Source organism: Mirounga leonina, unplaced genomic scaffold (genome assembly GCF_011800145.1).
Source record: "Mirounga leonina isolate KUSES-001 unplaced genomic scaffold, KU_Mleo_1.0 Mir_94, whole genome shotgun sequence".
Lineage (NCBI taxonomy): Eukaryota > Metazoa > Chordata > Mammalia > Carnivora > Phocidae > Mirounga > Mirounga leonina.
The window spans coordinates 12,695,521-12,709,033 of record NW_023270855.1 but is presented as its reverse complement, the minus strand read 5'-3'; the positions used below and the strand labels follow the sequence as shown (position 1 = coordinate 12,709,033).

The 13,513-nt window shown below is 38.7% G+C and overlaps 1 protein-coding gene across 1 annotated transcript in view; it reads left to right on the top strand.

Moving 5' to 3' along the window:
• ARL8B (ADP ribosylation factor like GTPase 8B) overlaps positions 1 to 11,040 on the top strand; it is a 58,260-nt gene extending 47,220 nt beyond the window's left edge. Inside the window, exons 5-7 of the mRNA XM_034998622.1 lie at positions 2,829 to 2,896; positions 3,505 to 3,575; positions 8,788 to 11,040. Of these exons, the coding sequence (XP_034854513.1) occupies positions 2,829 to 2,896; positions 3,505 to 3,575; positions 8,788 to 8,837 (189 nt within the window). The 3' untranslated portion in view covers positions 8,838 to 11,040. The remainder of the gene's footprint in view (positions 1 to 2,828; positions 2,897 to 3,504; positions 3,576 to 8,787) is intronic.
• Positions 11,041 to 13,513: the final 2,473 nt, after the last annotated feature.

Here is a 13,513-nt window from a genome sequence, read left to right as displayed (position 1 = left end):
CTAGCCATATACTGGGCACTGTGCTATTTATTCATTTCTTAACCAGCTATTTATTAAGCTATATACAATAGGGGCAGTGCTCAGTCCTAGGGATACAAAGTGAATAGAAGTATGCTGCCATCATGGAGCTTAGGTTTAGTAGGAAAGGTAGATGCCATGAAATCACTGGAATAATACAGCTCTGATAAGTGCTATGAAGGAGAGGTACCAGGGGCCATGAGAGATAAATTAGAGGGGAGATTTGATCTAGTTTGAGGGAAGAAAGGAGGATTCCCTGAGGAAGTGATGCTTGAGCTGAATTATGAGGGACATGTAGACATGTGAGGGATGGGATGATTGGAGGAAAAGAGAGTTGTAGACAAAGGCCTTTTGGTAGGAGGAAGCAAGGCACTAAGAGGAGGCCAGTCTCCCTAGAGCAAAAGCGAAGTGAGAAGGTGGGGAGAGTGGTGAGCCATGCGGCGGCTAGGATACTAGAGGAGGCTGGGCTGGACTGTGTGGGAAGCTGTTGCTAGTGTTTTAAAACTTTATTTCTGAAGTGTTTCTTTTTTCTTTCCTTTCCTTTTTTTTTTTTTTTTAAAGATTTAATTTATTAGAGCGAGTATGTGGGGGTGGGGGGAGAGGGGGCAGAAGCAGACTGCCCTGAGTGCAGAGATCCACGCTGGGTGGGGGGGGGGGGCACGACCCCATGACCTGAGCCAAAAATCAAGAATCAGATGCTCAATTGACTGAGCCACCCACGCACTGACTGTTTTAAGTGTCAGATTTATTATTTAAGTTATTCTGATTTCAATTTGACAATGGATTAAATTGGCAAGATTAAATTTAATCCTTAAATAAGGAGGGCAGTTTTAGGAAGCTCTTGAAATTCTCTTGACAAATTACAGTACCTTGGATTAGGGTGGTAGTAGACAAGATGGTGAGAAGGAAACCGATTTTAGTGATATTTAGGAATGCTGTCAACCAGACTTGGTAATGGGTTGGAAGAGGAGATGTAAAGAATATAATTCCTAGTTCCTGGTTCATGAAGTTAGGTGGAAGGGGTACCATTTCTTGAGCTGACAAATGTTGGAAAAGGACCATGCTTTAGCCTCGTCACAAGTTCATGAATGTCATACTTGAGGTATATTATCTCAGGTAATCCTTACAACATAATGAGGTTTGTGGTTATCCCTCCGTTATATAACAGTTGTTCTTCAGGGTTACATGGTAACATTACCTGTTGTGCAACCAGGTTTCGAATCCATGTCTTCAAAGCCTATTCTTTGTCTCCTGTGTTAAAACTTAGTTCTGTATACCTGCCATAGGTAAAAATCAGTCTTACCTTAAGGTCACCATAAGTCTTCTTAGTTGCAAGCAATAGAAAGCTGACATAAGTAGAAAGGAATTCAATGAAAGGATATTGGGTAGCTCACAGAGTCTCCGAAGAAGGCTGCACATAAGTAGGCTCAGGAAATAGGCTGGAACAAGGAAGCTAAGCAGCTGCCAGGATCACATCCAGACTCACACCACAGAGTAAGTCTGGTGACCACATGCAGTTTCTGAACACTAGACACAATTGTTCTGATTGGAAAGTCATCTAGCTGATTCCCTTTCCCTGTCAGAATGGGTTCTCTCTCCCGCTTTCTTGCATCATTGCCTCTGCATTGAAAGGTTTGGTTCATCCTAGATTAAGTGTCCATGCTCTAGCAGAAAGGAAAGCTGGGGAAAAAATTATCCATAGAAGCAAGTAGCTTATTGGGAGGCAGGTTCATAAGGTAGGAGGAGAGTTCTTAAATGTAGTAAGAGGACTAAAATGCCAGGCAACCCCCAAACTGACAGCTGATCACAAATGGCCATGATATTATTTTTAGAAAATCAGGCAGGTCCAGCTTCGGAACCTAGTATGACTTAAATAAGAATATGGAGAGGGGTGAAAGTTGGGGAACGGGAGATAGGCTTTGGTTTAACATTGTCCTATGAGCTCCCGGTGTCCCTGACTCTTCTGTGCCTCTGTCCTTGTCTCTTTGTCCTTTGTGCAAGGTAAGAATCTAGGTCCTATGAGTATAAGTGGTCAAAGTGTATGGAGTAGGGGGGGGGGGGGGGTGTATTAAGTGAAAGAAAATAGGTATGGCAAGGTAGACATGGCGTGTACTTTGTTGAGATAGGTCAAAGATTACATGTTCTTAGAGAACACTGAGAGTATGGATATTCTCAAATTTTGTTATATGTACTCATATTCTTTGCTTTCTCTAAGGCAGAAAGAACGATATTATCTGAGAAAAGATAGAGTGGTGGTTGAAAAGCCTGTCTCTTCTTCCTTTTCAAAGCACATCTAGCAACCAGATGATACCGTTCATTCGTAAAGCTTATGACTGCTATATTTATCCTGATTTCCAGACTTAACCATTGTCTTAGAATATTTATACATGATATTCTGTAGGATGGATCAGGAATTTTAAAAGCAAATTTATGTGTTCATATGATTAATGGCTAACATAAAAAGTGGTTAAAAAATTGTTCCCCTCCCCCCCTTGGTTGTATTAAGATCATATTCACCTATGGTAGAGATTTATTTAGAAATTGCAGAATACATACCATAGACTTAAGAACATTGTAGTAGAAATTGGCAGCCACATATTGAATTAGGGGCATCTATGCGGTAGAAGTTGAAATGAATGCTAATTTGAATTACTAAATAAATGAGATAGGCCACCAGTTATACAAATACGCCTCAATATTATGGCATGTGGTAGCATTCCAATTTTAATGTCTACAGATATGACTATCATATGCTTCTGTGACCTTTTCTTACATAAAAGTTTATTGTTAATATCTTTTCTTTTTTAAAGGTGCTTGTACTTGGAAACAAGAGAGATCTTCCTAATGCCTTGGATGAGAAACAGCTAATTGAAAAAATGTATGTCTTAAGAATGAATGATGGTGTTTAAAAGAATTTAGTTCTAAATTATACTGTTTTGTTTTTTTTTTTAATATTTTATTTATTTATTTGACAGAGAGACAGCGAGAGAGGGAACACAAGTAGGGGCAGAGGGAGACAGAGAAGCAGGCTTCCCGCAGAGCAGGGAGCCCGATGTGGAGCTCAGTCCCAGGACCCTGGGATCATGACCTGAGCCGAAGGCAGACACTTAATGACTGAGCCACCCAGGCACCCCTAAATTATACTGTTTTGCCCACTGCTTTGTTTAGCATCATTATATTATTATTTTTTTAAAGATTTTAACTAATCTCTACACCCAGCGTGGGGCTTGAACTTAAAACCCTGAGATCAAGAGTCATATGCTCTTCCGACTGAGCCAGCCTGGCCCTCCTGTTATTTAGTAATGATTATAGCCATGTTTTTAGGTAAACATGGTAAATTTGGCCTACCAGAGAAGTGAATTTCTAAAATTTTAGTAGTAGTAAAATAATTTCTTCAGTATAAAAAGATAAGAAAATTGAACAGAGTGATAGGTATGATAGTTATTTTAAGCACAGACTTAATTGGCTTAATTCTGCTTCTTATAGGAACCTGTCTGCTATTCAAGATAGAGAAATTTGCTGCTATTCAATTTCTTGCAAAGAAAAGGATAATATAGGTAAGAAATGACTGTGGAAGAAATGGGTATCACTGGAAGGGATGTCTTAATGCATCTTATTCTTTATTATCTCCATTTCTGTTTAAGTGACTTCCTTTATAGAGGACTGTTTTTTTTTGCCTCAGGAAAAAGAATAGACATTATATCTTTTGACAGCAAATACAACATCCTGAATGTGCTCTATGCTCTTTAAAGAAGTAAATGAAATAGACATGAAGTTAAAACATGATGTGATATCAATTTATTGTATTAATTTTGGCAGAGCTAGTATCCAGCTGTGCTTTATAACAAAATGTTTTTGAAATAAGACTTTACAAAAATTGGTCTATAGGCACTGAAACAATTGTTCATTTATTGAACCAGTATATTACTGTAATGTTAGTACTCTCATTGGAAATACAAGCCAAAAGTATTCTTTATCTATTCAGTGTCTGTATTAATTTCCTAGAACTGCCATAGCAAAGTACCACAAACTGGGTGGTTTAAAACAGCAGAAATTTATTTCTCAAGTTCAGGAGGCTAGGCGTCCAAAAACAAGGTGTCAGCAGGGCCATGAAAGCTGTTGGGGAATATCCTTCCTTGCCTTTTCTTAGCTTGTGGTTGCCGGCTGCCTTTGGCATTCTTTGACATATCGATGCTTACTCCGGTTTTTGCCTCTGGCTTCACATAGCCTTCTCCTGTGTGTGTGTCTCTGTGTGTATTTTCTCTTATAAAGATACATATCATTGGATTAGGGCCTACCTTCATTCAGTATGACCTCATATCTGTAAAGACAATTTTTGAATAAATTATGAGGTTTTAGGTAGGTGTGAATTTTTAGGGGGACACTGTTAGTCCAACACAGTGTCCTTAAAGAATTTAAGTATATCTGGCTGAACTTTAACTAATTTGTGAGAGGTTATTTAATAAAAGTGGATTGGAATGGGTGAAAAGGATCAAAAGGTAAAAAGGAAAGATGAATAGAAACGTTTGACAAGATGAAAGGCTATTCAACCTGTTAGCTGTTTGAGTGAAAAGACCTTTCACAGTGCAATAAAACATACTCACTGGTAAAGTATACCTTCATGACAAAAAGCTACTCAGGCTAAGTCACACAGTTCTTGTCCGGCATGACAGGTTCAACCAAAGTGTGAGAGTAGAGTTTAATGCATGTACCTTGAAGCAGCTGGGTAGGAGCCTAGAGATTTTCATGGCACCTTCACCTCTTCCAGTTTGGTGGTCAGTGGTGAAAAAAAATCACTCTGTGGGCCACTACAGAAAAATGAGGCTGCCTATCATTGCTGCATAATGGGCTGCAAACAGCATGGGCTTTGGAGTCAGGCAGCCTCAGGCCAGAACACTTGGTCCTAATTTATTTTCTGACTGGCCTTGCACAAAGCATGTAACCTCCCTAATCTCCACTTTTTACTCATCTATAAAATGGTGATAATGGCAGCAATTTAGAAATTCTCTTGTGAGAGGGAATGTGAAAATGCATTGTAGCATTTGACATATGGTGGATGTCATGTGGGTGTATTAGTTTTCTATTGCTGCTGTCAGTTAGAAGCCTGTCATAGTTCTCACTGAGCTAGAAACCAAGGACTAAAATGACAGGTTGTACTCTTTTTGGAGACTCTAGGAGAGACTCCATTTCCTTATCTTTTCCAGCTTTTAGATACTACCTGCATTCTTGGCACATGGCTCCTTCCTCCATCTTCAAAGCCAAAAACATGGTATCTCTGACCATTCTCCCATAGTCACACCTCCAATTAAAAAGAAAGAAACAAACAGACCAAAAACTTGTATTGGAGTAGAATGTAATACATAGTGTCAACACAGTGTGTTTAAAAGGTATTCTGTTATCTTTTTTCCTTTAGCTTTCATTCAATATGTATTGGTTCTCATCGTAGTTAACTTTTTTCCCAAGTCAGTTCTAGTCTGTCAACTCTTCCCTCACCCCTCCTCAAACATGCTCTGATGAGCTCAAAGTGTTAATAGTTTTCTGGCTAATTCTGGGCTTCCTTTATTTATTTTTCATTTTTATTATTTTATTTTTAAGTAACACTACACCCAATGTGGGGCTTGAACTTAACAACCCTGAGATCAGGAGTCACGTGCTCTGCCCACTGAACCAGTTAGGCACTCCTGGGCTTCCTTTAAAGAGCACTCAAAAGCAATCTGAGCCTAATACTTTGCTGGTGGACACAAACTGTCCTCTATTAAAGGGGTAGACTAAGTGACTTGCTATATTGTGAGCATTTAGTTAATTTGAGAACAGACTCTTCAAGCACTTAGGGTTACTTAGAGTTCATCAAAAAAAAAAAAAAAAAATCCCCCCCCACCCCCATGTTAGGAGGAATTCTTGTGTTCCCAAGAGAGCATTTACTTATACACCACTGGTTCTCATTGAAGGATCTTCCCCCAGGATACATTTGGCAATATTTGGAGACACTGCCAAATGTTGTCATAACAAAGAGCATGCTGCTGGCATTTAGTGGGTAAAGACCAGGGATGTTCTAAACATGGTACAGTCCCCACAGCTAAGAATTGTCCAGCCTAAAGTATCAGTAGTGGTGAGGTTGAAAAACCCTGTTCTGCATACATTAACCATAATTATAGGGCATTGTGCTATTCTGTAAATCCATTTTACTCCCTTATATTCTCTCTAGTATTCCATAAAATAGGGGGAAAAAGTTACTGAAAGGAGAAAAAAAAATCCTTTGTTTTACTACCTTGACAAACCAGCTGGATACTTTCCTGGAAAAAAATCTTGTGAGCTCATTTAAGAAGTAAATGCGGGAGAGTTGGTGAGAACTTCTTTTGTTATTTGAGGCTGACCTCGTAGTCTGTCATAGAGTTCCATAGTCAGTTTGTGATTGTAGAACTCCTGCTTCACTTAGTAGTATCAAGCCCAAGGAAATGGATCCACTCTTACTAGATTCAAAACAAGTAGTTTGTAAATGAGAATGTCTGTTTATTTGGAGCAAGAAATACAACTAAGGGCCAAGTAGATTAGATTTCTTGGGTAGTCAAATCAGAACATCCTCCCTAATTTCACCTTTTACAACATATTTTAGAACCAAATTTATGAATTTACTAAATTGTTCCAAAAGTATCTCAGTGCACATGGGTTGTATATTCTCCTTCCACCTTCCCAGTGTGGTATATGAAATATTTTAGTAATGTGTCCTCAAATCACACATAGAACAGATTACTTCTGTGAACATGATCTTTGCAAAGATGACTCATACTTGTGGCCCTTTTTGTCATGGAAGATGACTCCATCTGAGTATCTTATTTCTTTTCTGCTTTTTTATCTAGTCTTAAGGATTCATTTGTCTTTGGGATATAACATCTGTCCACTGTCCACAAGCTTTGTTTTTTTTTAAGTGAATTTCTTAAATATTTAAACCTGGGCATTTCACACTCAGATTTACCTTTCTCCCCATTCAATTCTAATGAATGTGGCTTTGCTCTTACTACATACTGCTGTCCTCCTTTTAAAGTGCACATGATCTGGTTCAACAATCAGGTTAAATCATTTTTTCCACAACTCTGAACAGGTTCCATCTCAGCTCTAGGCTATTCTTTACATGTGTGGCTTACAGTTTCTGTAACGCATATTAGCTTGGAAATTGAATTTGCACTTATCTTCAGGTTTGGAGAATTAAGTGCTGCTTCTAATAGATGCTCACACACTCTTCATATGGATGACACATTTTTAAAGAACTCAAGGACAGTAATTCACTGTTTTGACTTAGCTGCCATCTCTTGTCAGTCTAAGTGCTTTTTTTTTTTGGCTAATCTCAGCTGTGATAGCTTCAGCTGCCACCTCTATGGTGACATCTTACCAGTTCCCATCCCTTTCTGAGGTCAGTATAGCTAAAGCTATCTGCTGGACATCTCCATGCCTGTTACCTTCTGCACCTCAAATCTGATGTGCTCTATAACTAAATTCTTTATCTTTTTTTTTTTTCCTCAAGTCTGTTCTTACTTTAACCACTGTGTCAACAGCTCCATGACAAACACAACTCACTGAGGCCAGAAGATTCTTTCTCTGTTCGTATCTTGGTCAACTCCACATTTTCCTTCTTCCATCCCCACAGCACTTGTTTGCTTCGTGCCTTCACATTTCCTATTCCTGCTGTGATAGTCACTGTCTGTACTGACAACTCCCAAGTTGTCCTCTTCTGTTGCCATTGATCATCCTAAAATAAGCTAATATAATTTCCTTGCTTAAAATTCTCCAGTAATTTCCAGTTGACTTGAGAATAAAACCCAAACTTAGGAGCATCTTAGAGTGGTATACAAGGTTATCTGGCTCCTTCTAGCCCGTGGTTCTCACTTGAGGACATTTTTGCTCCCCAGGGGACATTTGGCAATCCCTGGAGACATTATTGGTTGTCACAACTGTGGGTGTGTAGGGGAAGTGATAATGGCATCTAGGGTAGAGGTCATGGATGCCGCAAAATAGTCTGCCATGCACAGGAAAGGCCTTCGTCCTGTCCCAGCAAAGATTTACCCAGTTCAAAAGGTCAGAAAGGTGAAGTTGAGAACCCCTGCTGTAGCCTTAGCGATGAGTGGCAGCACCTTCCCCCATTCCTGTGCTTCATCCACAACTTACCACATATAATCCATCCAGATCTCCACACTGTTCATGCCTTTGTTTATTCTTTTGCTTTTGTTGTTTCCTTTGCCTAGAATTCTTTTTTTTTTTTTTTTTGTTAACCAAACATCTCAGTGACTTTTATTGACTAGTTGAAATTATTTTTTTTTTATTCTTATGTTAATCCCCATACTCCTTTGCCTGGAATTCTATGGGGCAGCCCTCCTCCTAGTCCAAAATGAGTTCTTCTATGTTTTCCAAGTTTGATACTAAAAGCTCCTTGAGGGGAGAGAGGGGTTCTCCCATATCTTTGCATTCCTGGCACTTCACATACAGTACTTACCTTAACAGGCAGCCAGTAAATTTTTTTTTTTTTTTTTAAATAAAAGATGGCACAGGCTGTCCTGAGCATAATTAACTTTTAAATCAGAGACTGCTGAGTCTTTCATAATTCCTTAGAATGTCCTCTTGAAGTTTAGGTAATGGAGAATAATATAGATGCAAAAAGCAGAAGAGGGCAGGCACAGCATGTATTTTGAATTAGCTGCATTTTAAATGCTGTCTCTCATGTTTAGTGTCTTAACTTTGATATCTTAATGCCTTCAATTTTTTTCCCTCCATCTTTAGATATCACACTTCAGTGGCTTATTCAACATTCAAAATCTAGAAGAAGCTGAAGCATCTCCTGAAGTCTTCCAGTCCTTCCTGGCTATAATCCTAGAATTATTGTCCGTTCCTCTGAAGTACTTCCCAGAATACGGTCCTTCCTAAACCCGAGAAATTGCCTTTTTCAGAGTTTATTTCTCTTGTGCACTGCTGAAGATGTGTATCCCTAATCCTTCATAAAGAATCAGCTAGAGTTGTCATGATAAAGTCAGCACTCACAAAAAAAGCTTCTTACACATACTTGTCTTAAACAGTGTGTAGAGCTTTTTTTTTTTTAAACACACACTTGACCATCTTAAATCAAGAAAATTGCGTATTTCTGTTCTAGTCTTTCTGGGCCAGATTTTTATATTGGTTTTCAGTAAATGTCTAGCTATTTCCTTATAGAGTCCATTAGCTTAATACTGATACTGACTTGATACAGCATGAAGTTTCTAGTGCCACACACAGTATTTAGAAAACCTTTAGCCTGACTCATGTGGGATATAAACATAATGTTTACATATCTCACAAATGCATGTGAAATGTATAATTACACCTTAGGAATTTAAAAAATGGTCTGCAAAGAGTGAGCAGAGGCACCAGATCAGTGTTGTTATTGGTTCTTTATACTGGTGAGATTGTATGTGAATTCTAAAAATACTGCTTTCTAAGAATTCTTCATCACCAGATAGCAGTTGAGGATATGGGAGGAACTAAGGCATGCTGTTGTGTATCTGTCCAGATCATTACTTCTCTATTTTTTCTTTTTCTCTTTTTTGGAGAGGGTGGGGTTCAACACACTTTTTTAAAGGGTTGGGAATTGAAGATTTTCTCAAAGGCTTTCATGAATTTAGAGCATTCCAGCCAATATAATAAAATGTGTTAAGAATGTCAGACTTTGTTCAAACACCTGTTTGTTCTTTCTATCTCTAGTCATTAAATCAGTGCTGCTGCATGACACTCTAACTCTTGACTTTTTATATCCAGTCATAGACGTTCAGCACAATAGATACTTAGAAACAAATACAAATTCTTATTTTTCTCTCTTACTGATGTAAGGTTTGGCACTCTTTTGTCTGGTGCCATTAGACATCTTGATTATTGTGACAACTCTAGACCTGCCTGCTCTGTCTAGTGTAATCATGCGCAACGTCTACAGGTTGTTTAATAATCAATCACACAGAGAACTGAGGAACTGATGCTGTGTATTGTTTGCTTCTACGATATGGAGATGTATAAAAACTTAAAACAAACATGTTTTGTAGTTTAGTGATGTCCATATACATAAAGGGACACATTAATACTGGTTCACTTGTAAATTGTTATTCACATAAACCACTGTAGTAGATAAAACTTTATGCTACACCTGCTTATGTGTTGCCTCACACTGTGTGTGATTTTGTTTCTTTTGTTAAGCAGCACTCATGTAGACAGTGCGTTTCCATACATGTTGAGCACTCAAAAGTGCAGTCAACAGTTGTTTTAATGAATACCAGTTTTAATTTATAGACTGCCATGGCCTTAACAATATTCTGTACAAAATACTGCACTGTGTTGCACAGATACTACTTGTTTTCCTCCATTCACATTTTTATGAGTAGAATCTCAGCTTTTAAAATTCTGTTCTTATTCTTTGAAGCATGTTGCATACTTCCCTGGTGGGATGGATGGTTCTGTAAATGAAGGGATATTTAAACTTGCTACTGTAGCTCAACACCATTAATGGTTACTGTGAACCATTACAAAGAGTGTGGCAATTTGCTTGTGCCTAAAAGGAATTGGAACTAAAGTGTGTGACTGTGTGGGGACTGCGTTGGTTCGTTAATTGACCTATAGCTAAAACTTAATGTGTTTGTGTGTCTGGTCATTGCTTTCAGCATTTCAAGACATCCAAACTCTACTACCAACATTTTCCTGTGCATTAACTTCTGCATGTGAAAACAGTTACTGAACTTTGTAAATACGTGAATTTTTTTATTTAGGTGATGCATTTTTTTGTCTGTTTACTGCTCTTCTCAGCTTTATTCAATAAACTTGCATTTTGAGGGTTGTATTGACAATTTTAACTTAAAATGTGCATCATGATGGAAGGTGCTGACTTTTTTGGAAGGGGATGGGAGGAAAGTTACCATGAGCAAGGTCCATAGACAATGTGCTAGAAAGAAATCAGCTCACTTCTCAAAGAATTGGGTCTGCGGGCTAGTTAAAATAGAAATAAACTTTTAAAATATCCACAGGATTGATGCTGCGATTTTTTGGGGGGGATAGGGTGGAGGAGATGGTATGACTTGTAAACTGTGCTGATATACCAAATTTAGGACTTTTGTAAGTGGCAAGAGCTAGTTGGTTAGGCATTTTATAATCTGTTTTAAAAATTATAACAAATGTACTATTAAACTGAAATTGCAAGGCAGGCCTACTTCAGTTCCAGAATGAAAAGATTTTAAGTATCAAATATGGTTTGATACTTAGGTTTTCCCTAAGAAGCACATTTTTAATTTTTATTTATTTTTTTAAAGATTTTATTTGACAGAGACACAGCAAGAGAGGGAACACAAGCAGGGGGAGAGGGAGAGAGAGAAGCAGGCTTCCTGCGGAGCAGGGAGCCCAATGTGTGGGGCTTGATCCCAGGACCCTGGGATCATGACCTGAGCCGAAGGCAGATGCTTAACAGACTGAGCCACCCAGGTGCCCCAAGAAGCATATTTTTAAAGTAAAGCCATTTGGCCTTCTTTGCTAGTGTGTTAAATTTTGCATTATAAAAGTGAACATTTATCTCATCAAAGCTATTGCAGAAATGATCTTTATGTAGTTTTACTCAAGAAAAGTTCAACTTGGCTTTTCCTCTGTATCAGTATGGTTATTCTGTACAGCCAAACCTTGTTGGCCGATTGGATGTGTTATTTAGCATTTCTAGGACAGAGAAGTCCCTAGGATATCCAGTTTCATTTCTTGTATGGAATTGGTGGAGACATTTAGTCAAGCAGTTAACTTGGTCTTCTTATCACCCTCCTACCAAAGTGATTTTTGAAGGAGGAATGTGATGTCTGGGGAAGGGGTGGGGAGGATATAAGGTTAGTTTACTGTATCCTTGATTTTAAGCTTATAACTGCTTTGCTTTCAAAAATTGAGACTTCTGAAATTGGTTCCTTTGATTCTGTCAAGTAAATTGGATGTGTTGGACTGTGGCTACTTTAGTCCTCATTGTTTTAACTGAAGATCTAATTGCCTTGTGTAATTCTATCCATACAGGATCCAGTTACACTGAAATCCTGTTGATTTGGTAATTTCAGCCTCATTGTCTGGTAGATTGAGAACTGGAGTGGAAGTCTGAATTTACTGTAGCCAGCATTATAATGTAACATCCACTTGGCCAGATACTTTAAAAAATGCCATCGCGGGGAAACCATCATGTTGAGTGTTTGAAATATTTTATTCCCTTACAAACTTTAACTGTTGTGCCCTCAATAACGTATATGCTTGTGAAGATGCTTGAAAAGGAAAACAGTAAAGCAAACACTAGCCTTGCCAACTTCCCTTAAGCTTGCAGTTCTACAACGTGTGGCCCGCTGCAGGTGTTTCCTGTTGATTAGTAAATAGCCTCCATGCAATTACTGTTTAAAACGCAGCTATTAATAAAAATGGGTGCTTTTGTAATTGCTGCTGCTTGACTGTTCTTAGGGAAACAGAAGCAAGTCATTGACACGCTAGATAGATTGCAGTGGGAAGTTTCTTTAAGCAATAGCAGTAGTCATTCATTATTCCATTTCATTAACAAGCCCTCTCTTCAGTAAGGTAATTCCTATTTTAAAACTGCAAGGCAGGGCGCCTGGGTGGCTCAGTTGTTAAAGCGTCTGCCTTCGGCTTAGGTCATGATCTCAGGGTCTAGAGATCGAGCCCCACATCGGGCTCCCTGCTCTGAGGGAAGCCTGCTTCTCCCTCTCCCCTCCCCCTGGTTGTGTCTCTCTCTGTCAAATAAATAAATAAAATCTTTTTAAAAAAACAAAAAAACTGCAAGGCAGCTGGTAACTTAGTTAATGCAGATTTCCTAGCAGGAATCAGAGGGGAAAAGATCCTTTAACTTCATTTTATTGGGGTTTGCAGGTCTTGCATTTATAAAAGGGATGTGGTAGGAAAATATATATGTATATATTTTTAAAGATTTTATTTATTTGACAGAGACACAATGAGAGAGGGAACACAAGCAGGGGGAGTGGGAGAGGGAGTAGCAGGCTTCCCGCCAAGCAGGGAGCCCGATGCGGGGCTCGATCCCAAAACCCAGGGGTCACGACCCGAGCCGAAGGCAGACGCTTAACAACGGAGCCACCCAGGCACTCCATGTAGGAAGATAATTTGTCCGTTTAAAATGCTAATGTAGTTTGGCTCTGTTGAGTGCTGGATTGACATTTGAGAAAATGGGTTCCTTTCTTTGTTGTTAACTGATGATTGGTGAGTTGCTGAATTCCCTCTGGCTCTGTAGTTTCCCTATCTGTAAAATGAAGAGTAGAGGATTTCTAATATAATTTCTCCTAACAGACTACTGTTCTAGCAGCAGAGACAAGGCCCACTTGGCCTGGTGACTATGTTAACTTTGCATGTTTTTCATCTTGGAAATAATCCAAAAGCACATTTACATTTTATCACTTTAACACAGTTAAAAGCTGGAGGTCACAGACATTTTACAGAATAATACAATAACTTACAT